The sequence below is a fragment of the Perna viridis genome, chromosome 4 (genome assembly GCF_037379345.1).
Source record: "Perna viridis isolate PV_CMFRI_1.1 ecotype Kerala chromosome 4, ASM3737934v1, whole genome shotgun sequence".
Taxonomy (NCBI): Eukaryota; Metazoa; Mollusca; class Bivalvia; order Mytilida; family Mytilidae; genus Perna; species Perna viridis.
This window is the reverse complement of record NC_142448.1, coordinates 33,516,426-33,542,355: the sequence shown is the minus strand read 5'-3', so window position 1 is coordinate 33,542,355 and position 25,930 is coordinate 33,516,426. Positions and strand designations below refer to the sequence as shown.

Below are 25,930 nucleotides of genomic sequence, written 5' to 3'. Positions count from 1 at the left end.
TCTACCCCTAATGCCACATTTATAAGTAACTCGGCAATTATTTCTATTTCTATTTATTCCTATATGGTCTTTATCCATTGAATTGATTCTTTTGGTTTCCACTCGAATCTTGATTACTCTTTCGAGAAAAGATTTGCTGAAAAGGCGTCAATTTATCCATCTTTAAGTTTAAAATGTAGGTTCCAGTAGTCGTAAACAATTTTCATATTCTCATTTGTGACTTGCTTCTTACGTTATAGATATACATGTACGTGATTCTTTTTAATTCAGAAGCAACTTAACATTCATAACTGAGTCCCTTTAAGATCTAGACACCATAGATTCAATAGCGTACAACTCACTTTGTCATTAATTACATATACTAAAGGTAATTCTGTGTCTCTGATATCATATTTTATGGAGTATCTTTAAGAGAATGTGTAGACTTATTTGTGTACTAAATATAGATTTAAACATTGCAACTTGCGTTATTACTTCAAGTTTAAAAATGTATTACTTATTATAATAAGTGATACTAAAAAAGTTTCATTTAAGGTAGTTTTTTTTGAGAAAATACCACATTACTGTATGATCTATTGCATTATTAAAACGAGAATGATATGGAAAGTTTGCTTTTACATATTAACTTGAGAAAACTTTGGATTCCGTAGAATGGGATTTTATAACAAATGTTTTTAAAATGGCATTAGCTGTCAAAATCGGTAAATTTTATTTCTTGTAAAGTTTGTATATATCGATCATAAATACACTGAAGTACGATTTGCGGAAGAAATTAAAGCTCAAATTTTAATTGTATTTTGATGAAATACTACATGCAATACCGAAGATGACAGATAATTGGATCTCAGTACAAATGGCGGTCGAAGAGTTCGATATTTTTTTTTTTTTTTTATAAAATTGCAAGAAACTATATAATTAATAATGTACATATGTCCTTCTCCTTTGAATAACAAAGAGATGGGCGACCAGGTTATACCCCTAGGCACTCGATCTTTTTATTATTTGCGTATAAATTTTATTACTGAAACTTAAGTCAAATCCTACTCTTAATGGATTCAATGTACTAATCACATATCAATTGTCAGTGAGTATGCTGATGAGACTGTTTGGACATTATATGGCACAGAACTGTCGTTAAGAGAATTTTAGAAATATTTGCAGCCTTTTATCATATGTTAAAAATGAATTATTCCAACAACAAAAAACAGAGGAGTCTGGATTGGTAATAAAATATTTATGTCAAATTTTGTGGTCAGATAATGTGTGGTCTCTTCACTGGTCACATTCTATAATTTCTTGAAATAAATTTTCAAACAAATAATTGAATAACTTTCTGCGCTTTGTGAAAGTTTGCAACAAAAGGAAGTAAACTATTTTGGGAAGGTTACTGTAATCAAATCATTAGCTTTTCCAATAATAATTCATATGCTGATATCTCTTCTAAACCTTTACACAGCTATGGTCGACGAATTAAAATGATTTCTTACCTGTATCTGCGATAGGAAGTCCGAAAAGATTAAAGGGAAAACCCTGATAGGAGGTTCAATCGAAGGTGGATTTAAGAAGGTTCACCTTGAGTCATTTACTACATGCCTGAAACTAGGCAGTATAAAAAGACTTTTAGAAAGACATTGCTGGTTCCTGAGAGGCAGAGAGTGAACGATAGATTAGGCATCTTTTGAGTGTTCGAATTTTTAGACCAGACAAAAAGAAGCTCAAATATACTACTGTTAAATTATTATTGTTCGTGGGGTACCAATTTTCGTGATTTTCGTGGGTAGGCCAAACCGCGAAATTTGGTTCCCAACGAAAAGGAAATTTGTTTCTTCCCTAATCCAAGAAAATTGCTATCCACGAATTAAAGTACTGTCACAGTATAAGCGTAGCCACGAATCCGTTTAGGGAGGACATTATCTATATATATATATATATATATATATATATATATATAACATTCTTTGCTCTGAAATTTTGCATTTCGTGAGTTTTTTTTTTTTTTTAATTTTGTCATTAGAAGTCAAAGTGTATTTAGAATCTGGTTGATATCATTGATCAAACTTAAGACATTTTATTCTTCTGATAGGGGTAGCAAGAAATGTAATACCAAAGATTTAATTAAGTAGAATTGTCTACAATCAATTAGATTAGTCAAGATTAGTCATAATGAGGGTTTGAAGGGAACGACAGCAAATGAAATTGTTAATTTAACGATAAGTTAGTACATTAACTCTGTCAAAAAAATCATTTTTCTTACATTCTGTTGAAAAATTTCTGGGCAGATCCAGTGGTGCAGATCAAATACTGGTCTTTTCAAAAAGAGAAGGCATCTGTGTGTGAAATTATATTGTCAGATCGTTGATTTTGGCATGTTTCTGATTTTTCAAAATTTGACTGATTTTTTTACACTCTATTATGAAATAGTCATAAATTATAAAATTAATTTTCTTTTCAATCAACGCCCTGTATGCCCTAGTCATGTAGTGATGGTGGGGTTATTGTATAAATCCTGACTGTTAAAAAAACAAAAAAAAAACATACAAATAGTATATGCTTTCATAAAATAATGCCATGTCTAACCTGAAAGATCAAAACGTCTAAGCATCCTTTCCATTGGTTAAGTTTGACTTGCAAAACTGTTGCGTTATTTCATGGCTGGATGTTTTTTTTATCTAAATACATTCACGTGACAATTACGATGAAGACGTTGGTACATCGACAATTCCATGTAATAGTCTGTTCCTTTCATCTTAGAATCTTGACCATTTTAATTACATGTATATATATTCGATTGTGCATTTAGTGTATTTTGTGTATCGCTATTCTGTGTTTCTTGTACATTGTTTTGATGATAATTTGTATTACAGCACCAGTAACACAAGACCTTCCTCACCTCGTTCCGTATAGTTTGAAATCGAAAAAAGAACAAAATTGGATCACATACAGGATTAACAACTGTCAATATATTCAAAAATACAAGTACTTTACGCAAATGTTCGATTTGATTTTTATCGGATGAGTGGATGACAAGAAGACAAATCTCTCTGGGAACTATTCCAACCATTGTTAAACAAATAAGGATAATTACTGTCTTTATATTTCTGTTCACTTCGTTGTTTCTATCTTTGATTTTTACAATTTGATCATTTGTATTTGCTATTTGACCTATTTTCAGGTTTTGCCGCCTGATTCTTACGACTGTTGAGATAAAGCAGATGTTAATAAGTGTCAGCAAAATTATGCCGGGCACATCTACTGTGACGTAGTATAAAAGTGACGTGGTGTATGAGTGACCGTCCGATGGCGGGAAACTGAAAAAGAACTGTATATTAATCCGCAATAGTGCTATAAAATGGCAAAGGATGAAACATACCACAGATGAGGTTTTCGATGTCAGAAGTGTTAGGTATTCCTTCTTTGGGAAAAATGTTGCATTAAGCCGCTCCATGCATATTTGGAAGGTTTGAAAAAGGGAAAATACAAACGTTCCGCCGATTAAATTTGACAAAATAAGACGTTGGTATTGAAATAATAATGTTGAATTGTCTATAAAACTAGTGTTTATTAAGTTGTATATATATTCAACAGCAAAACACGTGTCACTAACACTTAAAGAAATAACTAGACGCAGAAAATTGTTCTTTTTCAACTGCTTTTTCTTCCACAAAATCAGCAGACTCCACACATGGACAAGAAGGACAACACAACAGCTAACTATACCAAATAAAAAATGTTCTCTCATGATAAATGTTTCCACATTACATTTTAGGTTTTTATATTCACATATAGTGAAAATACTGCTTCTGAGATGCTTAGCTACCTACTTATCTATATATGCCTTTTTGTACGTGTATTGATTTGACGCACAAACTGACGATTGAGATGCTGGTTTAATTATTATCGTTTATTTATAAATAATATCATTAGTCCTGATAGTAGTTTCTCAATTTGTTAGTATCTTCAACTTTGATTGAAAAAATACACAATACGGGTTCTGTATAAAATTTAAGTGCATAAATTAACGATCATCGCGTCTCTGTTGCTTGTAGTTGCAAATGTTACATTGAACCCAGTCTAACAATAACCCCTCTTGGGTAAAAAAAATATAATGTTTGGTTACATTATATTTTTTTGACATTACTATGTCAGAAATAATTCTACCCACTGACGACCTCCCTACTTGTTAGAAATGTTCACGATTCCTTGTCGTAAATACATTTAAAAGCTGTGGTTTCTATAAATATAGGCGTGACGCCATTTCTGACCATTATAGGTAAGGACGGTTCCTGGTAAGTTTTGGACAGAATTGACAATTTCAGGTACGAACGATTTCTGACCCCTGGCACTTGTTGGATTGTGGGGGTGACAGAACAGTACTTTCGTTATTTACTGTTTTTATAGGATAACGCGATTAATTAGATTTTGTATTTGTATTCATATTCTATTTCACTTTATCTTATTTTGTCTTGTTCAGTCTTCAGCTCTTTTTTTTCCTGCGTGAATTAATCTTATCAACCATTTTTTTTTACTTCAAATTTCTTTCTTGGTCATAGAAATGATGCATTTTTAACAGTGTTTAGCCGCGTATCGGATTGTTTTTAAGAGTTCTTTTTTTATATAAATTCGGTGGAATTCTACACAAATGTAGTACTTACGGAAAGTTTTGTTTTTACATCATTAATATGCTGTGAATTATTATAAGTAATGTATTTTAATGGATATTTTTTTTTATTGAATTTTATTGAAAATTTTAAGAGGGTAAGTTTCATTTCCAACTTATGACCGGAGTTGTTTCGCCTGTCTGTTTATTAATTTTTGTATTTTTGTATCATTTAACTTTTACGTCTTTCAAGAAGCTTCCATATAAAAACATGTTACAGACAAGGTTACAAATAGGGAAATAAGGGTTTCAAGTCCACATTTATTGATAAGTTTGTCACCAGTAGTTCGAGAAATGGTGCTTTTTTAAATGATTGAACCTAGTTCGTATGTCCAAACTTGCTGTCAGAAGGTAGACAAATATGAAGTGTTTTACATCAAAGAAAACTATTTTCATATTCTCAAGTCTGCTATCTTTAAACATTGGATTATTATCAGTTTATAATTTTACATCGCCACACCCGTGGTCTTTAAGCATAGAATGTATATTCCTGTAAGTTCTTGTTAATTTGGCATTATTCATTAGAAATCTTGTTAAATTTCTGTGAAAGACTACATACAAAAGATAAAATCATTGTGTAAAAGCATTACAAAAAAGAGGCTCCCAGGAGCCTGAATCGCTCACCTGGTTATTTGTTTGCCTTTCAAGGGCAATAACTCTAACAAGGAGTTGTCAGACAATTTTTGACTCCATTTAATTCATTGGAGACTTTTGTAAGCCTTATAATATGGATCATTTCAGCAATTGAAAGCTATTGGCTAAACCTAACAAATTTGAAGGTGTATTCAAACATCTGCTGTCAGACCCACTTGTTCTATTTTCAGAAACGGCAGCCATGTTTTTTTTCAGCGATCATAAATCGGTCATTTCGTTAAGGAGACCCTATAAAACAAAAATGTCAACTTTCATTGAATTTTGCAGAATAGCTTCTGGAGAGAAGATTGTTTAAAGTAATAACGTCAAAAACAGAAAACAAACGTCCAAAAAGGGCAATAACTCCAACATGGGTCAACATATTTTCACCAAAATTTAACCACATATAGATCTCAACATGCTGACTACTTTTATTCGTGTCAGATTTTGGTTAAACCTAACCATTTTGGAGATATATGCAAAAATCTGCTGTCCGACCCCAATGTTCTTTTTTTAGTAACAGCAGCCATGTTTTTTTTTTTAACTGATCAAAAATGCAAACGGTTATTTTGTTAAGGATACCCTATAAAACGAGAATGCCAACTTTCATTGAATTCTGTATGATAGATTCTGAGATTTCTTAAATTAATAACATCAAAAACGGCAAAAAACGTCCAAAAAGGGCAATAACTCCAACATGGGTCAACATATTTTCACAAAAATTTTACCACAGATAGATCTCAATCGTGCTGAATACTTTTACCCCTGTCATATTTTGGTTAAACTTAACCCTTTTAGAGATATATGCAAAAATCTGCTGTCTGATCCCTGTTCTTTTTTTAGTAACAGCGGCCATGTTTTTTAACAGATCAAAAATCCAAACGGTCATTTTGTGCAGGATACTCCAAGGAACAACCATCTTAAGTTTCATCTAAATCCATTCAGTAGTTTCAGAGATGAAGATGTTTGAAAAAAAATGTTGATGACGACAGACGATGACGCCAAGTGATGGCAATTGCTCACATGGCCTACGGCCAGGTGAGCTAAAAAGTGCGGAAAACTGTAAATTCACTGAAATTTTATAAGTCAAAGGGCCATAACTTCCATAAAAATCAATCAACCATAACCACATACCAAGAACAAACTTATTTGGTAAAAGCATTGCCAAAAAAAATTTTGGAAAAGACGGATGGACAGACGGATGAACTGACGCCCAGCATTTCCATGTCCCCTCGTGATCCGTCGCAAGGGACAACAAAAAGCCCAGTACTTGAACATCTAGAGGAGCCTTACTATTCTGAAATGGACAAATCGAACTGATGGAATATACATTTTTTGTTTCCAAGTTACTGCACTAAGTTCAAAAAATTGAACTTTGACAGGAAGACAAAATTGAACCACTGTTAACTACTGAATGTATTAGTGCCATTATTGTTGGTTTTTGCATATATTGAAATACGCAATAATAGCACTAATACAGCAGTTCACACTATTCATATACATAATATTTAATCATAAAAAATAGGAGTGAAACCTGTGTAAATGAAACCGCATTTGGACTTTAAAACTGGTTCGGTTTAGACAAATCTGATTAAATTTAATAAGACTAGAGCCTCAAGAGAGCCTGAATCGCTCACCTGGTTAACCATTTGCTTATTTGAAAAACTTGAGGAATGAGACAGGCTAATTTAAAATCAACTAAATTGTCAAATGCAGGAAATGCTTTTAATGGCATTTTCATGACCTGAACCAGAATTTTGCTAAAGGCAACAATTTTTGAATTATTTTCAGGGGCCGTAACTCCTAAAACAGTCAATAAATGGTTTTGAAAATTTCATCATCGGCCCTTCTCATGATGCATAACAATATTACCCTATGCCAGAAATTTGCTAAAGGCAACAATTTTTGAGTTATTTGCAAAAAAACTGCCATCTGACCCCTATGTTCTATTTTTAGTAACGGGGGCCATGTTTTTTCATGGATCAAAAATCCCAACGTTCATTTTGTGCAAAACACCCTAAGGAACAATCATGCCAAGATTTTAGAACCTGCCGGTCTAGTAGTTTCAGAGAAGATTTTTGAAAATTTGTTCACGACGACGACAATGGACGCCAAGAGATGGCATAAGCTCACTTGGCCTTTGGCTATTTATTTTAGGTGGAATTAGCTCAGAACTTTTTTCTTTGTTATACATAGATAGCAATTTCAGAAGGTATTCATACATATACTTTTTCTTCTCAAGTTATCTACTTTAAACATATTATAATTATTTACATGCATATTTCTTAGTATGTTTATAGTGATAAAAATTACAGATACTTACCCTCTTGATTGCCTCTTAATCCATCTTTCTTAATCACATGATAATTTTTTGCCTGTGGATGTTTGAGGGAGTAAAGCAGCCTCTTTAGTCATGTAATCACATTCCAAAAAAGGCTACATATTTTTATTTTTAAGTTGTTTTATGTGTCTATATTATGTAATTTGTAATTATTCATTCAAATCTGCCTGCCTTTAGGAGATAATCAACATTGAAAATCCAATAGATTCTATTGTATTCGAGTGTCATTCACAGAATTATCACCCTTAATTTTAAAATCTACAGTGCATTCTATATAATTTTTATCACCTACGAACATGGGTTGTATGAAAAACTGAATGTTAGTTTCTGTTTACTATGGCAAATCAAACAAAATGTCAAAACTAATAAATGTAGGCTTTTTACCCATGAATCACATTTTGCATGATTCTTAGCTGAAGTGCTACTTAAATACAGATCTATGCAATACAGTTATAGTAGTGAACAATAGTAATTGAATAGTTGGTTATTTGACAATAAGTGAATGGTGACATTTTTAGTTCCTTACTTGGTCTCAGAGGTGTGATATTTTTTTTATGTCAGAATTCTAGTGGTCTCAACCTGATACATTTAACTTTTAAACAGAAAGAGGAGACATTTTATTAAAAGTTCATTGCATCTGCATGAGTAACAACTGGTTATTTCTCAACAGTAAGTAAATAAGTCAAACTTATTCTCTACCTACACAAATGGGTTCTACAACAAACTCTTAAATTGCAAATTTCCTATTTTCTAACACTGTATAATAGTATAGCCTTAACACAAAAGTTCAGACAGTATTGCTTATACATTTATATTATATACGAATTGCATAAAAATTATAGTAAAAATCAATAATTTTTTTTTAATCTGAAACTTTTTGAATTTCAGATTTCAAGATTTCTTTTGTCAAAATATAACATACATGTTTATTGTATTGATAGCAGTGTTTTGTCGAATGTTCCTAGTGAAATAAATTTCTATAATTCACACGGTGAAATAAATTGGAATTTTACTCTGATTTTCTCCCGCAAAAATGTCACAACTTTGATATCAATCTGCCAATCACAAAATTTATAATTCATGTTGAAAATATTGATAAAATATGAAGAAAATCTCTATAAAAAATAAGAAAATAGAAATAACCAAAACATTTATCACTCGTCCCGAGAATGCTTGAAGATATAACTCGTGCACGGAACAAGTTCAGCTCAATTGTTAAATCTAGGCATTCATCAGCACTCATGATAACATTTTGGTTTTTTACTCTTTTCAATTAATTATCCTATTTATATCATATATCTTATATATATCGATTGCATTACAATTTCAGATTTCAAGATGTCTTTTATGGAAATATAAATTACAGGTTAATGCAATTTATATATGAAATACATGTATAAGCAATTAATGTGATTCAAAAACACAGTAGACCTTAGTTTGTTTTACAAGGCACAACAACCCTGAACTTCAAACCAAGCAATATTGCTAATTAAACAAAGACATATAAATAAATTAACATTTTTTTAATTACAATCCATTACCAATAGATAGGTAATATTTTACGACCAGCATCAATGAGAATTTCAAGGATCTTTTGATTCACCCAAACTTTTCTCCAGTTTTTCAAACTCATTGTTACTGACAGAGTCTACTTCATCTTCAATCTGCTCAATGCCCATTACTTCAGGGATATAAAACTGTAACATATTCTGTACTCCATGTTTTAGTGTGACCACTGAACTTGGACAGCTTGTACACGAACCTTGCATCTTTAACTTAACAATACCATCTTCAAAACCCTGAAAATAATAAGCAGGAAATTATAAGTACTGAAAGTTTAAGTACTATTCTGTGTAAGAGTCAGGCAATGGGTAGAACATCATAATTCTCAATTTGGTCTTTTTTGCCTCAAATAAATTCATTACATCTAGAAAACAAATGAAAAGTTATTTAAATTTATCCTGAAGCATCGGTGACATAGATATTTTTTGACTGCTAATAAAAAGAAAAGTGTGGGAAAATTTTCCGCCATTTTTCTGTAGTGCATTTTAACTAAATTTGACCTATCAAGATCTTAAAAAGGCAAATTATACAAACACTTTAATGTTAATTTCTAGAGATTATCAGGTATAAATATCAGTTTAATGCAATAAAATCTGTATTTTTTACTTCATGTGCCACACCTTATACACACTGCCCGATTCTTAGATGGAGAAATACTTTAATATATACAAAAAAATATGAAATTAATAGCTATTAAAGTGTTTGCTGTGATTGAAGTAAGTTGTGGGTTTCACCTACTTGCCCAGTAATATCAAAGATTTCATATCCAGTTATCACTGGTTTTTGAGCATAAGAAGAAAAATTAGTGAAAAATTGTGAGCTTGATAACCTTTGCTCCCATCCCAACAAAATACATGTATTTAGGGAATCCCCAAAATTATTCAGATGGAAAAATAAAATAGGAGGTGCACAATAGCAACATGTGATAAAGAACGCATAAAGAAAATTTTCAACTTACATTCAACAGTTATAGAGGTGTTGCGGATTTTCAAAAGATGGTTTACCCTAGTAAAGTCCATGTAACCCAATAAGTCAGATTGAATAATTTAAAAGTGCTGTTAGCACTGGATATTTTTTATCCTTGTGAAAATGGTTGAAAGAACAGAATTTCAAGGACAACTTGATGTAAAATAAAACTGTAATCATTAATTTGCACATCCCATACTCTTCAAATTACTATAAACTGAATGTTGATCTTTACCATTAATTTCAGAGATATATTATGTAAATCAGAAGTTGAACAGTATCCAAATTTACACATATTTAGGAATTTATGTAAATCAGAAGTTGAACGGTACCCACATTTACACATATTAAGGAATTTAGTTACATTTTACTTAATTCACAATTTTTTAAACCTATCCAAAAATTAATTTGCATTAAAAAAAATCCTTTAACAAATATTTCCTAGATGTACATAAGATTATCAAAAAAGACACTTATTTATCAATTAGATGTTGTTTCTTTGTTTGTTGGGGTTTAACATCCGAGCAGCAATATTTCAGCTATATTCAGACAATGAACATGAAATTGATGATAAAATGAACATGAAATGATGATGAAATGAAAAAGGGATGGGACACAAGGACAATGGGGTCGACATATTTTGATTGCCACTGGAAAAAGGGAGACATGGGTAGGGTCGGGCAATTTAGCCTCCTGTGGCGGAGCCCTATGGTTCCTACTCCGAGAGAATACCACAGTAGGGTTCTTTAACGTGTGAGGAACGTGGCATCTTTCCCAACACGGTGCACCACTATGGTTTGCGGTCAAGTTTTCCGTATTATAGCATGTAACACGCCAGGGGTACCCCATTCCACCACCTGGGGCACACATCCCAGTTGCTCTGTGGGCAGAGCACCCTAGCCCCCGGCTAGGGTTCTGAGCACTATTTAGTCGCCTTTTACGACAAGCTTAGCGCTGCTGCAGGCCTATTCTTTTAACACCCGGACCTGCACGGGGGAAATTTCCTGCCTATTTTAATACTTGGTTAAAATTACCACCCCTCAATTACTGTGTATCAATAATAAAATATTGATGAAAGTATGAAGATTTTGACAAAAAATTGTTTTAAATGGGACATACATAACACATTTAACACTTCTAGATGATTTTGCAGAAACTATATATATTTCCTAAATGCAAAATCTTTTACGGCCAAAAAGAAGTCCATCAAATATTCATTTTAAAGTTTAGATCTAAATTTTATTTGCAGCAATGATAGAATATTATTAAGCTGGATAATTATCTGAAATATATTTACTCAATTTAAAAGAGGTATTGAATAATATTAAAGGAATGACATTTGGACTACATTTTATGTAGTCTTCAGAGATAGTAGGCAAGTATAGTGACTTAACATGCATAAGGTATTTTGACCCTAAAAATACCTCTAAAAGGATAAATAATGACCCTTTATGATGGTCAAAACCTAACAAAACAGGAGGTGCACAATGACATTATGCTATAAAGAAGGTGCATGTATGAAAGTTTCATCAAGTTCTATTCAGCTGTTTCAGAGAAGTTGCTGATTAGAACAAGGGGGAGATGAACCAGACAGACAGCATAATCAATATATACCTCCTGCTTTTCCAGCAAGGGTATAATGAAGTACAGAAGATGTGCATGATTCAGTACAGTAGTTGTTAATGAATTATGCAGGGTTAATTCATGGGCAGCGATTAGGATTAGCGGGGGCCATGTGGTGTTTATCATATTGCGAATGAAAATGTGATGACAGATGGACAGACTCACTGAGAGAAAACATTACATGTTATACAACTTAATACATAAGAACAAAAGGCAAGTGACTTTTTTTATCACTTCATCAAACTTTGAAGAAATCAGAGACCATCAAGCAAAAACAGAGTGACAACATTAGGACAGGCTCAATGGCAGATCAATTAATAACGTTCTATTATATACAGAACAAATGACTGATGATGCCTTTCTTCTTGGTTTCAATGCCAAACTAACACTTTGTAGTTTTGATATTATACAAATAAACACTTCATTTTCAATCATTTTTAGTGATTTTCTGTTATGACATCATTACTACGATCAACTTTACTCTAACCACTTTTTGTGAATTTGACGCCTGCTGATAAATGAACTTGACTACAAGATTCAATGTATATCTAATTGTAACTAATGTTCAGCAATGTGAAAGGTGGTGTACATTTTTTGTATAAATTGTTGCCTTCCCCTGGTTTTCACATCCCAAATATTAAGAAAGGTTTTATTTTTACTACAAATATGCTTGAATACATATAAGTCAAATTATTTGTATTGGACTTTTACATAAAAAACTAAAAATTTCTTATCATATGCAAGACCTTTTACATTGTTAAAAGAGTGCAAATGAATCTTCCTCTTTTGTATAATGACACCTTGATACAACATGAAGTTGTACACTGTTGTACTAGGTGAACTCCAACTTATAGTGAAAAATGGCAAAGTCTTACAAAACACGAAGCTGCACAGGTATTCTAGTACTTGACACTGACTGTTATTTAATTTCGGTCATTGATTATACTTAAATAGTAGTCTTCGTAAGAATCATGCAAAATCTGTAAAATGTGATACACCCTACACCCCAAAAAAGGCTACATATTTTTATTTTTGACATGAAGTTGTTTTATGGGTCTATATTATGTAATGTGTAATTATTCATTCAAATTTGTCTGCTCTTAGAAGATAATCAACATTGAAAATCCAATAGATTCTATTGTATTTGAGTATCATTTACAGAGTTATCTCCCTTCGTTTAAAAATCTACAGTGCATTGTATATATTTTTTATCTGCTAAGAGCTTGGGTTATATGAAAAACCACATGTCAACTTCTGTTTACTATAAGAATTTAAACAAAATATCAAAAAATAAAATATGTAGGCTTTCCAACCATGAATCATATTTTGCATGATTCTTAGGTGGAGTGCTACTTAACAGTCCCTTATTAGCTGGTATCAACACTAGTATTAACTGTATAATGACAATTGAATCACAAATAGTCAAATATACATAAACAAGGATAAAAAAACGATATTATTAATGAGGACACTATCTAAATATAACCTCAAGCCGCATCAAAAGGTGATGTTCGGCATGTCGTCAGAATTCATTGTTCACCTAGGTGCTTGTTTATTTTAATGTAATTAGAAATCATTTATATTGTCTTTTATGTCCATGACTTTTTTAATCCATTATTAACACCTCCTGATTGATGATAATCTAGTTTTTACAATAAATATGATTGACATATTTATGACCCGAAGGCTTAAAATAGAATTTGGGAAAACCTGTCTTTACCTGGACGACGCAAAATTATCTATGCAATAAACCGAAATGCACCTCCAAGGCCTATGCAAATAAGCGATTTTTCCCTAATAGAATAATAGGAAATGGTTTTGTGCAGGAGAAAATTATGCTAATAACCGAAATATGCAATAAAGCGATATGCGATTAAGTGGAGTCGACTGTACTAAAAGTGATAAAAGCAGCAATTAAATAGACAAAAGCAAAAATAAGTTTAAATTAGCACATCTAAAATGTCATGAAAGCATTAAAATTTCAGTAAAATAAATTCCATTCAAAGCAGTCAGTACATAAAATCTGAGGAAGAAAATGTAATCAAACAACTCCTAAAAATCCAAGGGAAATAAAGTCTGGTGTATGTTATAATCAAGCTGTCTTTTAGCAAGTCTTTCCATCCATCAGTCAGTTTGTCCAAATATTTAGAAGGGTAATACATTTCCTTCCTCATTTCGATAAACAGTTAAGAAGTTTTAAGTCATCATTTATATCAAAATTGAAGAAGATACATTACAGAAAGAATATGCAACATATATAAATATGCATAAATGGCAGATGATTACTCTAAGAGCCCTGTACGGGGGGGGATAATCAAATTGAAAGGTTATCATTTTCCATATTGAAAGGGTGGTAATGGTATGTGTATCTTTAAATGAGCCTGTTCATAGTTAAATAATTCCTTATTGTTACTACTGTACGGTACCATATATTCCCATATAAACTGCTCTTTAATTACATATAACTGAAAAAACACCAATTTTTAATAAACCCAAAATTTTGGCCCCTTTTTCAGAACAGTAGGAATTAGTGACCTCATTTCAAACAGCAAGCTTCCTCTAGCAGCAAGTAACAATATATCCAAATTTCATGACAATTGGTTGACTACAACCAAATTTATCGTGTGGAAAAAAATAATTAATAACAACAATGACAGCTTCATAACATAATACCTGTAAAATTTTTGTGGTCGTATTAAAAATGTAAATCTAAAGTTAAAAATTTGGAATTTTAACCTCTATTCATAATTGGTATTCAATAACAAAAAAAGCTCAAACTTTCAAATGTTCACATCTGTAAAATGGCGGTAGTCTTTTGCATTCTAAAAAAAGGAGAAATGTTTAAGCTCCCAATGACCACTCCTTTAACTTTGAGCCAAACTACTCTATAAGTAAATAGAATTTTGACATTTGACCCCAAATAAAAATTTATCCTACCATAGATTTTTACAATAAACATTTTCAAAAGAGCCTTTTTGTTAGCTGTCATTTGATGTATGTTAAGGATGTATGTTAGGTGGGTGCAAAATGAAAATATGCCCAACTAATATCTTTATTCAGATATAATTCTAATTATGAGATTCTTCATGCTTATAGCCATTTTGATTGGTCGAGAACGTCGTTGCAAGAAAGTCTATACATGCATGAACTTTGCCAGATCATTCATACATGCATGAACGCCAGTCAACTTGAAACCAATATGGCGGCTGTGTAGTTCGAAAGAGAGTGAAAACGAACTGAACGGCATAATATAGCCACAAGAATAGTTTATTACATGCACATTGATCTTACCGGTCAAGTTTGTTTACAGAGAGTAATTTTCAGCTCGGGGAAAGAAACTTATAACTGAGTCTGACTGAACCCTTGAAAACACCTTGTTGTAATTTTCCTTCCTCCTTGTTGTATTTCCTTAATAATTATATTCCTGTTGAATTGTTTACATCTCATATTTTTCAATGCAAACCATCACTTTGTCCATGCAGTCATTGTGCAACCGATTATGTGTAAACATTCGTCTGCACTCCCATATTTGTGCAAAGGAATGTGTGTATTGAAGTGTATCAACATAACTGACAGAGGCTCTCAGGGGTTAACTTTGACTGTCAGATAGAATTATAAGGATTGAGCAGCTATTTTCGGTCGTTCATGCATGTATGAACAGATCTCGAAGCTGTCTAACTCAATGAATGGCCAAAGGCCATTCATGTAATGTTTGGGAGTGGAGAGATCTGTTCATACATGCATGAACAACCAAAAATAGCATTTCAATCCTATATTGATAATACATGTATATATATTGTCATGTGACAACATTGTCATGTGACACTTTTCAATCTACTGAATCAACTAATGATGAAAGGGATAGAAAATCACATTATAAGGTCTACTATCTGAAAGGAATATCATAAAAAAGTTCTAATGGATCATCCATGTTTCTTATTACAACTATTTCATCACATGTAGATAGATAGCACTGATTTATGGAATATTCCCTGGGTAAAAAATATTGATAATTCACATGTGAAATGAATTCTGTTATTTCATTCTTTTGACATTTATGATGAAAGCAAGTACAAATTATTGAGAAAATCTATATAATAAATGGGATGATAATTTGGTTATCATGAATAACCAAAATATAGCTACCAGTGCCAAGATTTACCAAGTTCTGTGCAGTCGTTAAATCTGTAGATTCTTCAGCACGCGTGATCATATTTTGGTTATTCACGCTTCCCAAATAAATATCCTATTAATAACTGAGCATTGAACAGTACCCAAATCTACTTGATTTCAATTCAATCTATTAATTCTGAATGTTTGTGTAAGTCATGTAAGTAATGTTGAAATGTTACTTGAATTCATTTGCAAAAACATCACTACATCATCTTAAGTAATCTGATATGATTTTTGGTTATGCTTATGATCAACAGAGCTCATTCTTTGTTTATGGTGCACTTGTCTTGTTGCTAGGGTGGGTAGAAATAAAGACCAAAAAAGAATTTTAAACATGCATTTTTCACTATTTTTACTTCTAGTTTTTATTTCTACCAACTGCATGTTGCTAAGGACGAAGTCTCATTCGGTGAGGAGAATGTGTGAGCCTTCTTTCTAGGAAAGCTTAATATATTTCTACACAGCCAATAATTTCCAAATTATTTTAAAATAATTATAAAGTAGTATCAATTTACATATTTAAAGACAAAACAGCCCATCCACACTCTACTTCTGTGTCGACAAATTTTAACCTGCGCCAGATATTTTTCAGCCATTCATAGTTCTGATCTTACACTATACATGTATGGGATGTCGCTGATGCTCCGTCAATATTTAAAATTTGTTACATATTAAAAAGATAGAAGTTTGAAATTTACCTTTTTTCACACATGGGTAATATGTCACTGAGTTATGGCTCTTACATTTCTTTTACGAGTAGAAATGACAGTTGCCAAAATGTTACTAGGTGCAATACTCTGATAGATCTGTTTATTTAAAAATTGATTCTAGCTTCCCAAACAGTTTAGTTTACTAATTTACCATATATACAATATCGCCTCCATCTTCCTGTACTGTAGGACGAATCCTTGTGTCTAGTAGCTCTTTTATCATTAGCACTACTTCATCATCTTCTGGATCAGGGGCTGAATAGAAATGACAAAATACATCAACATCAGGCAAATGCTATACTCAATTCTACATTTCAAACCAAATGGTGAAATGTTTAAAAGCTTTTTTTTACTGTTCCAACTGTATAGAATTTGGTTGATGGTGAAACATTCCTTGAAAGGATAGAAATTATAATTTATGTAATTCTCAAGATATTGGTGATGAGTATCATTATTTAATCACATGTAAGTCACTTGAATGTGAGAGAAAATTATTTCTGAAACCAAATTTTACACCTGACCAAACATTAACAAATTTAGTGAACTTATGAATATTTATATTTTACAAGACTTAACAAAGCTTTGAAATTCATTTGTATTATTATATAGATAGCAGTGATTTACCAAATGTTCCCAGTGTAAAAAAATTTCGATAATTCTCACTGTGAAATAAGAGATAAATTCGGTAAATTCACTCTCGCACTTTCTCCCGCCAAAAAATCACAACACGAATATCAATTCCCCCCCTTCACAAAATTTAAAATTTTATGTTAAAAATAGCAATTAAAAATGGAGGAAATCTATATAATAAATAGAATAATCAATTGCTTATGGTCAATAACCAAAATATGGTCACTCGTGCCAATAACACATTAAGATTTAACTTGTGTGCGGAACAATCGTTAAATCTATGCATTCTTCAGCACTCATGGTAATATTTTGGTAATTCACTCATTCCAATTAATTATCCTATGATTATTAATAAAATAATAATAAAAAAGATAGAATCTCCTAGGTAGCTGTGTTCCTTTCTGTATTCTAAGTTGTATTATTATATACACTGTACTACAAGTCTCTGTACCTGTTTTTTTATTGTTTTGGAGAATAAAGATATATCAATCAAAACAAGTAAAGAATATTGGGTCTTAAAAAAAAATGATAAAATCTGTAATGGCCTTACCAGTATCAACTGAGGGTTTTTCATCTGTAAGTATGGGTAGATTACTGGCAAAGAAATCCATGATAACACCATAGATTTCTGGTTTTAATACCTGCCAATCAACATCATCATCTGTCTACAATAGAAATGAATGCCATATCATAAAATAGGATACAACAGACCAAACAAATTAGGGGAAATTGGCCAAATCAGTAATGAAATATAATAAAATACCATATGTTTAATAATAAAATATGGTATTAAATACCACTCTGTGTAAGAATTAGGCAATGGGTGGTACATCATACTTCTCAATTTGATCTTTTTTGCCTCAAATACATTCAATACATCTAGAAAACAACTGAACAGCAATTGAAATTCATCCTGAAGCATTGGTGATGTAGATACTTTTTAACTGCTTATATAAGGAAGAAGTACAGGAAAATTTTTCCGCCATTTTTCCATAATGCATTTTAACTAAATTTGACTTATCACTATCTTAAAAAGGCAAACTTTTCAAACACTTTGACAGTAATTTCTTCAGGTTATGCGGTATAAATAATTGGATTATACAATTAAATGTCTGTGTATATTTTCTTCATGTGCCACACCTCATACACAGTTTGCCTGATTCTTAGACGGAGAAGTAGTTAAAAAGCAATTTCAAATTTAAGGCAGAATAAAATGTCCATTAAAAAGTGTATGATTTTGTTAGTAGGATACTATTTTTTTGTTCAGGAAAGGTAACCTATTTCTTAATTCAAGGTCAAGATTTCCAATGACATTCAATGACTGATGGTTTTATCAACAATCCTAACTTGAACCTTTCACTTTTTCACAAGGACATGGAGGAGTCTAAATAGTCACACAATTCCACTACCACTAGTAGTCAGTAATCAAAGAATGTTATATATAGTGAGTCCTGTCTGATCCAAACCCTGGATTATCCTAAAATCTGTTTAAATCAGATACTTCTTAAGTCCATTTATATCAATTAACATGTATTTATAACTTAATTTAACTAAACACCTGTCTTAACCAAAAACCTGTCTAAACTGAACACCTGTCTAAACTGAACACTTGTCTTAACTGAATACCTGTCTTAACCGAACACCTGTCTAAACCGAACATATGTCTCAACTGAACACCTGTCTAAACTGAACACTTATCTAAACTGAACATATGTCTTAACTGAACACCTGTCTAAATTGAACACCTGCCTAAACCAAACACCTGTCTAAACTGAACATGTCTTAAGTGAACACCTGTCTAAACTGAACATGTGTCTTAACTGAACACCTGTCTTAACCGAACACCTGTCTAAACTGAACATGTCTAAACTGGACACCTGTCTTAACCAAACACCTGTCTTAACTGAACACCTTCCTAAACTGAGCCAATTTTTCAAGTCTAAAAGGGATTGGTTAGATAGGTATCACTCTATCAGGAAAGTTTCAAATTTCAAAATTTGAAATGTAAACCAGAAAATTTTTGCACGGTCTTTTTTTTTTGTGGTTTCATCTATAAATCTGCTTTTGTGCAGTTTAAATTCATGATCGTTCATGAAATTGCACTGTAATGTTCTTTGAAAAAAAATATTTCATTATAATTAATTTTCAAGTTACGGATCTTCGCATGAAAATAGCGAAAATTTCACAGTTTACAGCAGTTCATTCATTTAAATTTACATGAAGTTTTACTGATCCAGACAACAGTGTTACAAAAAAACAATACCATATTCTGAGAGAGTTTTACATTAAGATGGAAAATTCAAGAATGCAAATAAATGCTATTACACTGTACAAAAAAAAAGATTTGTATACAGCACTTAACGAAAAAGACTTTATCATATACCATTTAATCAAAGAACTAAGGGAACCCTGTAAGATTTTTTAATCTTACAGGGTTCCATGTTTTCCTTTTTAATTTTTTAACACCTGTAAGGTGTTTCTAGAAAAGCAGAGGACACTTACCCTACCGGTGAACCTGGTCCATGCTCCCAGTTTTAAGTGGAGTCTGTGTTGCTCATTTACTTTTGTTACTTTGTATGTATTATTTTATTTACTTTATGTTCTTTGTTGTGTTTGTATGTTTTCCATGTCTGGTCTTTGTCCCTGGATTACATTCTTTTGATTTCCGCTTGAATCTTGGTTTCCTTGATTACTCTTTAAGAAATCATAGAGGACAAAGTTCTCATACTGGTAATCAATAACAATTTATCCTTTGACCTCTGAAGCACTGAGAGACTGATTTCAGTTTGACAGGAAGTTAACCCGAGGAAGGTATACTGGTTACCTAATGGATAACACATACATGTGTAGTAAAATCCCGGTCGGCAACCAGTAATATGGAGTGAGGATCTTACTAGTTTTGTATCTTTAATAAAAACAGTTTTATAAAGTTATGAACAAAATTTAATGTCAAACTGTAAAAAGGACTGATCATTCCTCAAAAATGCCAATATTCAACTTTGTTCTCTTATGCGTTATACCCGCATCATCTTAGTAAATACCTTTGTCACTGTTATAAAATCTGTTCCATAAAAAACACCTCTTACACCATCTATACGAAATAATTGCCTGAAAGATATATTACTTCAACCATAATATAAAATCTTACAGGTTCTTACATGAACTTATAATCTAAGCATGAATTTGTAAGGATGACAAGGCCCTTTTTATCCAAACAATTTCTCCAGCAAGATTTGTTTCAATCTACATGTACTTAAGTAATCTTTAAAATACTGCAATTTCAGTAATTTCTTTTATTTTTATCTCATTTCTACAAGCTATACATTGTTTTGAGAATAATTATGGGTGCACAATGCAAGAACATTGACATTATTTACATGTTATGATATGTTATGTAAATATCATGTGACGTTTAGTATCTTTTAATGTACAATACAACATTTTGACAGACAAACTTTTTTTCTTCTTTTTTACCCATTTTGCTATGACATTAATATAGTTTGCACGATTTGCAGTTTAATGTCACAATTATATCCTTTCTATGAAAATAATTGAACTCTGTTTCCATATTAAGAACTGTACAAGTAATCTTCAGTTTTGCAAGGTGCAAGATACATTCAATAAGTTGTTTTTTTTTGCATATCTCTGATATTAAGCCATGCAAATATCAACTAAAATTAGAATCTCTGATGGGATGCATGTAACTATAGAAATACCTGGCCAATGTAGAACAATATGTAGAAGCAGCATTTGGAAAGTCTTTAGTCCCTGCCTCCAATACTTGGACTCCAGGTATGAACTTCAGACTATTAGGGTTTGGTGTTTCCTGGGTCTGTATAAACATATGTCTCACTGTTACAGAAAAAAAAATTAAGTTAGTACAGATACACTATTCCAACAGAGGTATTAGAGATTCAATTTTACCTGTTGTTTGTGATGTACATCAGACCTACTCCTTTATATGTAAAACCCTTAAGTTCATTTTGTTTGAACAAAAAGTTATTGTATAAATGTTAGAAGAGATAATATATAACAATATTATACACAGAGAAGTGATTTACAAATTTGATACTTTGCACATCATTGATGAAAACAGCCTAGACAATGCCCTAGACAATAAAACATTTATGTACATGTACTTATACTTAAAATGTACAAATAATAGAACTACAATAACCTGAAACTGCTCTGTTAAGACTCGTAGGCTGGAGGAATGCTTTCTTAGATGCATATAGATCTGTGGTATTGTTTCTTCCAGGGTTACATTTTGTACATGTATGAATACTGGTACTTGAAACTCTGTAATAGACAACAGAATGAATAGATATACATTCACATCTTTTTTTATTCCATATATTTTGAAAAGGAAAATCAAAGACTGCATAAACATATACATATATGACAGGTTTGTATGATTGCTATATGTGTACATGTATTTAATATAGAATAAAAGATTAATATAGCAGGTAAAAAGTTACAGAACTTCAGATCTAACTAGCAATATTGTCTCTGATATACATGTACATATATACATGTATGTACACTAAAATTGGTAATACTTGAGATGAGCGAAAATAAACAGCTGCGCTTAAACATGTCCTGTGTTTTTGTCCCATAACTTATGAACAGACAGGGGTATATAATGAGCATTTCATGTACAGCAAACATATACATGTACCAAAAATTTAGGTTATGTACATGTATCCCTTGGTCCACATGAATATACATGTACCACCTTGAGTACTAAACATATCACATTATGTGGTTACATTGAACATTACCATCACAAAAGTATACAATAAAATTTTCAGGGGTCTCAATGACCCCTTTTTGCATGGAGCTGCGCCATGTGTTACATTCCTTGCGCCATGAATTCAAAACGAGCACCTAGTGTTTATTTGGTGTGTGCCATGTATTCAAATTTGCGTCACACACATTGCAAATCAGCAATGTATCTCCAAATATCTCTTACTTATTAATCACCTATACCTGTAATAAGACAATATGCTTGGTGCATGCTAACCATAATACAATGTTTTGATTGGTCATTTCTGGAGGGACCGGGTTAATGTGTCAGGGAGTCAAACATGTTTGTAAACAAATCTCAGATCAACCGACTTTGCTATTAAATCAATAATGATTTGTACCTTTTTCAATGAATAAATCTGATAACCTTTCATTTAATAAAATATAGAAAGTATCAAGAGATGAATTATATTTGAGAAAGATCGATGTGATCGGAGAGGGGGAAATGATCCTAAATTTATACAAAAATATCTTAATGATCTCCACATTTATCTGACACAGAAAAGTAATTCGATTTGCTTAATTTTTTTTTAAAGGGTGATGTCTTGACTCACAAAAACTCTGATTCTGACGAAAGCAACATATTATATAATCCACTTTCTGATTTATTTTCAAGAACTTTGAATATTCTATGGCAAAATTGTTTAAAAGTTTAAAAACTGAAAATGTGTTGTGTACATATACATTTTTATGTACATACACAGGCGAGGATCCAGTAGTGCTAGGCCTACCCTTACCATTTGGAAAAATATTTTCAGCATGAAATCTTCATTTTTCCCAAAATTGTCTTCATTGGCCTCGATATGCATGGAATTATATTTACACAAACCCCATCCCCACCCCCTCTTGAAATCCTGAGTCCACCCTTGATACATCATTACACATAAAGTACATGTATGTGTATATTTTTTGTTGTTATGTACTAATTACGGTTCATCATAACTTTTCGACAAATATGGCCTCAATTTTACTGCAAAATTCACTTAGACTACAGACAAACTTGTGTATTGAGAACTTTTTAAGGCACAGCATCCCTTAGATATGAAACAAGAGGCTCCAAGAGCCTGAATCACTCACCTGGTTGAATTTTGCCTTTCAAAGGCAAAAAATTTAACAAGAAGTTGTCCAACAATTTTGACTCAAGACATATTTGGTAGGACTATCATAAGGATCATTTCAACAATTAAAAGTTTCATTTAATCTATCAGTTTTCAAGATATTGATTGAAAACTGTAAAAAAAAGTCATTTTTCCCCTTTCAAGGGCAATAACTCTTACAAGGAGTCATCTGACAACTTTTATCCCTTAAAACCTTTGTACTCCTAATAATAAGGATCATTTCAGCTCCTGAAAGAATTTGGCTAAACATAACAGTTTTGGAGATATGTGCGAAAAACTACATTGTATTGTCTGACCCCTATGTTCTATTTTTAGTAACGGCGGCCATGTGTTTTGACGGATCAAAAATCCCCACATCATTGATGCAAGATACACCAAGGAACATCCATACCAAGTTTGGTTCCAATTAATCAAATACTGTCAGAGGAGAAGATTTTTGAAAGAAATAACATTAAAAATAGCAAAAATCATTGAAAAAGGGCAATAACTCCAACATAACTTAACGGTGTAAAACCAAAATTAAAACAGGGATAGATCTCATCAAGCTGAACACTTTTACCCACATCAAAATTCAGCTAAATCAAACTGTTTTGGAGATATATGTGAAAAACTACTGTCTGACACCTATGTTCTATTTTGAGTAACAGCAGCCATGTTTTTTGACAATTCAAAAATCTCCACACGTTCTATGCAGGATACCCCAAGGAACATTCATACTAAGTTTGATTTCAATTGGTCGATTAGTGTCAGAGGAAAAGATTTTTGAAAGAAATAGCAAATAGCAAATATCATTGAAAAAGGGCAATAACTCAATTATGGCTTAGGTCTCACTAACCACTTCCGGGTCAAATGGCCACCCCCCTATGTAGTACCAAAAACACACTGAACCTAGACATATGCATTGTAAGTGCATTATTTGTGTGTATTATGATTAAAAGTAGTCAAAATAAAGCTGAGAATGTGTACTTTAAAATCATATATGTAATTAACTACAAAAGTGTATGAATATTGTTTACATGTGTGAGTAATTTGCCTCCATGCTGTCAGTTAGCAGAACAGGTAAAAATGTGGATTTTCAGTATTATTTATTCAAGTAAATTTTGTGAAGAATTTCTACTATGATCGTACCATTAGCATAATGATTTTGGAAGCCTTATTTTCCAAGCTTCGCAACGGTATGCAGCTTTAAGATGTCATTTGTCCTGGGAATTCACAGTGAGACTTTGAAAATTACTTTTTTAACATGTAAAGTAATGGAAACGTTAGAAGTGGTTAGTGAGACCATAATGGAATAATACCCAAATTTGACCAGATATAGATATCATCCTGCTGAACACTTTTATCCTGTCAGAATTAAGCTTAATCTAAGTGTTTTAAAGATACATGTATATGTGAAAAACTACTGTCTGACACCTATGTTCTATTTTTAGTAATAGGGGCCATGTTTTTTGAAGGATCAAAAATCCCCACACGATTTCTATGCAGGATACCCCAAGGAACATTCATACCAAGTTTGGTTCTAATTAGTCAAGTCATTTCAGAGGAGAAGAGCTTTTTTAGTTTTTATAATTAACGACGTTAATTTGTTAACGACAAGAGACGACAACGGACACCAAGTGATGGCAATAGCTCACATGGCCTTTGTCCAGGTGAGCTAAAAAGTTACACCAATTTCATGCAAAATTAATTATATCAAAAACTTATCCAACTTTTACTGTGTATTTTCATCAATTCTGTAGATTCTGATAGTGCCACAATTAACTAAGTTGAGATATTGTCTTGGGATATTCCCTACATATTAAAGGTAATGTCATGCTGGCCAATAGAAGGACAATAACCACTTATACGCGGTATGTGATTTAAACTAAATAAACAAGTGGGTCATATCAAGTGAATCACAGGTGTTGGTTTTATTTAGCACTCTCTGTGAAGTTGAAAAAAAATAAACAGCAAAAGTAAGGTCAGTATTCAGTATTGTTTTACATAAAATCGAAATAATTTTTTATATCAAAGGCATGCTACATGTTAACGTCTTAAGAATTTTATAGGTACACAGTTTTGTCTGGAGTCAGAGTGACTTGCTCCTGGTCAATAATTGGGGTGTAATATCAAAAGGCAACTCCACTGTCGATTTTAGAAAATGGGTTGCCTTTGATAGCACACTCCTATTTTTGACCAGGAGCAAGTCCCTGTAGTCAGAGTGAATAGTTGCAGTAAAATTGAGGCTTAGCCGCTATAAGGCCCATACATGTACTACTAATAGGGGTCACCTTCGTGAAATGTTATGATGAACATTAAGGTGAAGATCAAAATCCACCAATCGCAATTGAATGTAAATTTTTGCATTACTAGAATAATTCCTCGTCCATTTAATTGTTCTAAAATAGTCCAGATTACATAGTGTTCACCTAAGACATAGTACCACATCACTGATGATTAGTATCGCTGTATTAATTTTTTTTCAAGAAGTGTGAAATATTAGCTTAATTTGGTAAATTTCATTTAATTTGTGGCAAAAAAATATAAATTTGACCAAAATTTTGAAGATGATATTGACTAGGGGGTCTCTTTATACCTTCCAAGAAAGAAATTTCGTCTACAAAATGTATTCCGCAGAAAGAAGTTTATTTTGGTGGCCATTTTATTTTGACGAAATCGACGTTAGTAAACGCTTAAATACAAAATCTATTATTTTCTTTATAAAAAAGCG

At 32.1% G+C, this 25,930-nt stretch overlaps 1 protein-coding gene across 1 annotated transcript; it reads right to left on the bottom strand.

Moving 5' to 3' along the window:
* Window positions 1-8,224: 8,224 nt before the first annotated feature.
* LOC148619826 (NFU1 iron-sulfur cluster scaffold homolog, mitochondrial-like) lies at window positions 8,225-25,881 on the bottom strand. Its single transcript, XM_088580152.1, has 7 exons — window positions 25,796-25,881; window positions 21,474-21,595; window positions 21,013-21,148; window positions 20,338-20,404; window positions 17,847-17,961; window positions 16,818-16,921; window positions 8,225-9,430 (listed from the first exon to the last, which is right to left on the bottom strand). The coding sequence occupies exons 1-7, from the start codon at window positions 25,858-25,860 to the stop codon at window positions 9,215-9,217; spliced, it is 825 nt and encodes a 274-aa protein (XP_088436278.1). The 5' UTR covers window positions 25,861-25,881; the 3' UTR covers window positions 8,225-9,214.
* Window positions 25,882-25,930: the final 49 nt, after the last annotated feature.

Excerpts from the sequence above, each read along its gene's own strand:
- LOC148619826 (XM_088580152.1), bottom strand. The coding sequence starts at position 25,860 with ATGGCCACCAAAATAAACTTCTTTCTGCGGAATACATTTTGTAGACGA. Across the intron at positions 20,405-21,012 it reads TATTGTTCTACATTGGCCAG|GCAATTATTTCGTATAGATG; the intron begins GTATTTCTATAG and ends TATATCTTTCAG. Across the intron at positions 16,922-17,846 it reads AAAACCCTCAGTTGATACTG|CCCCTGATCCAGAAGATGAT; the intron begins GTAAGGCCATTA and ends ATTTCTATTCAG.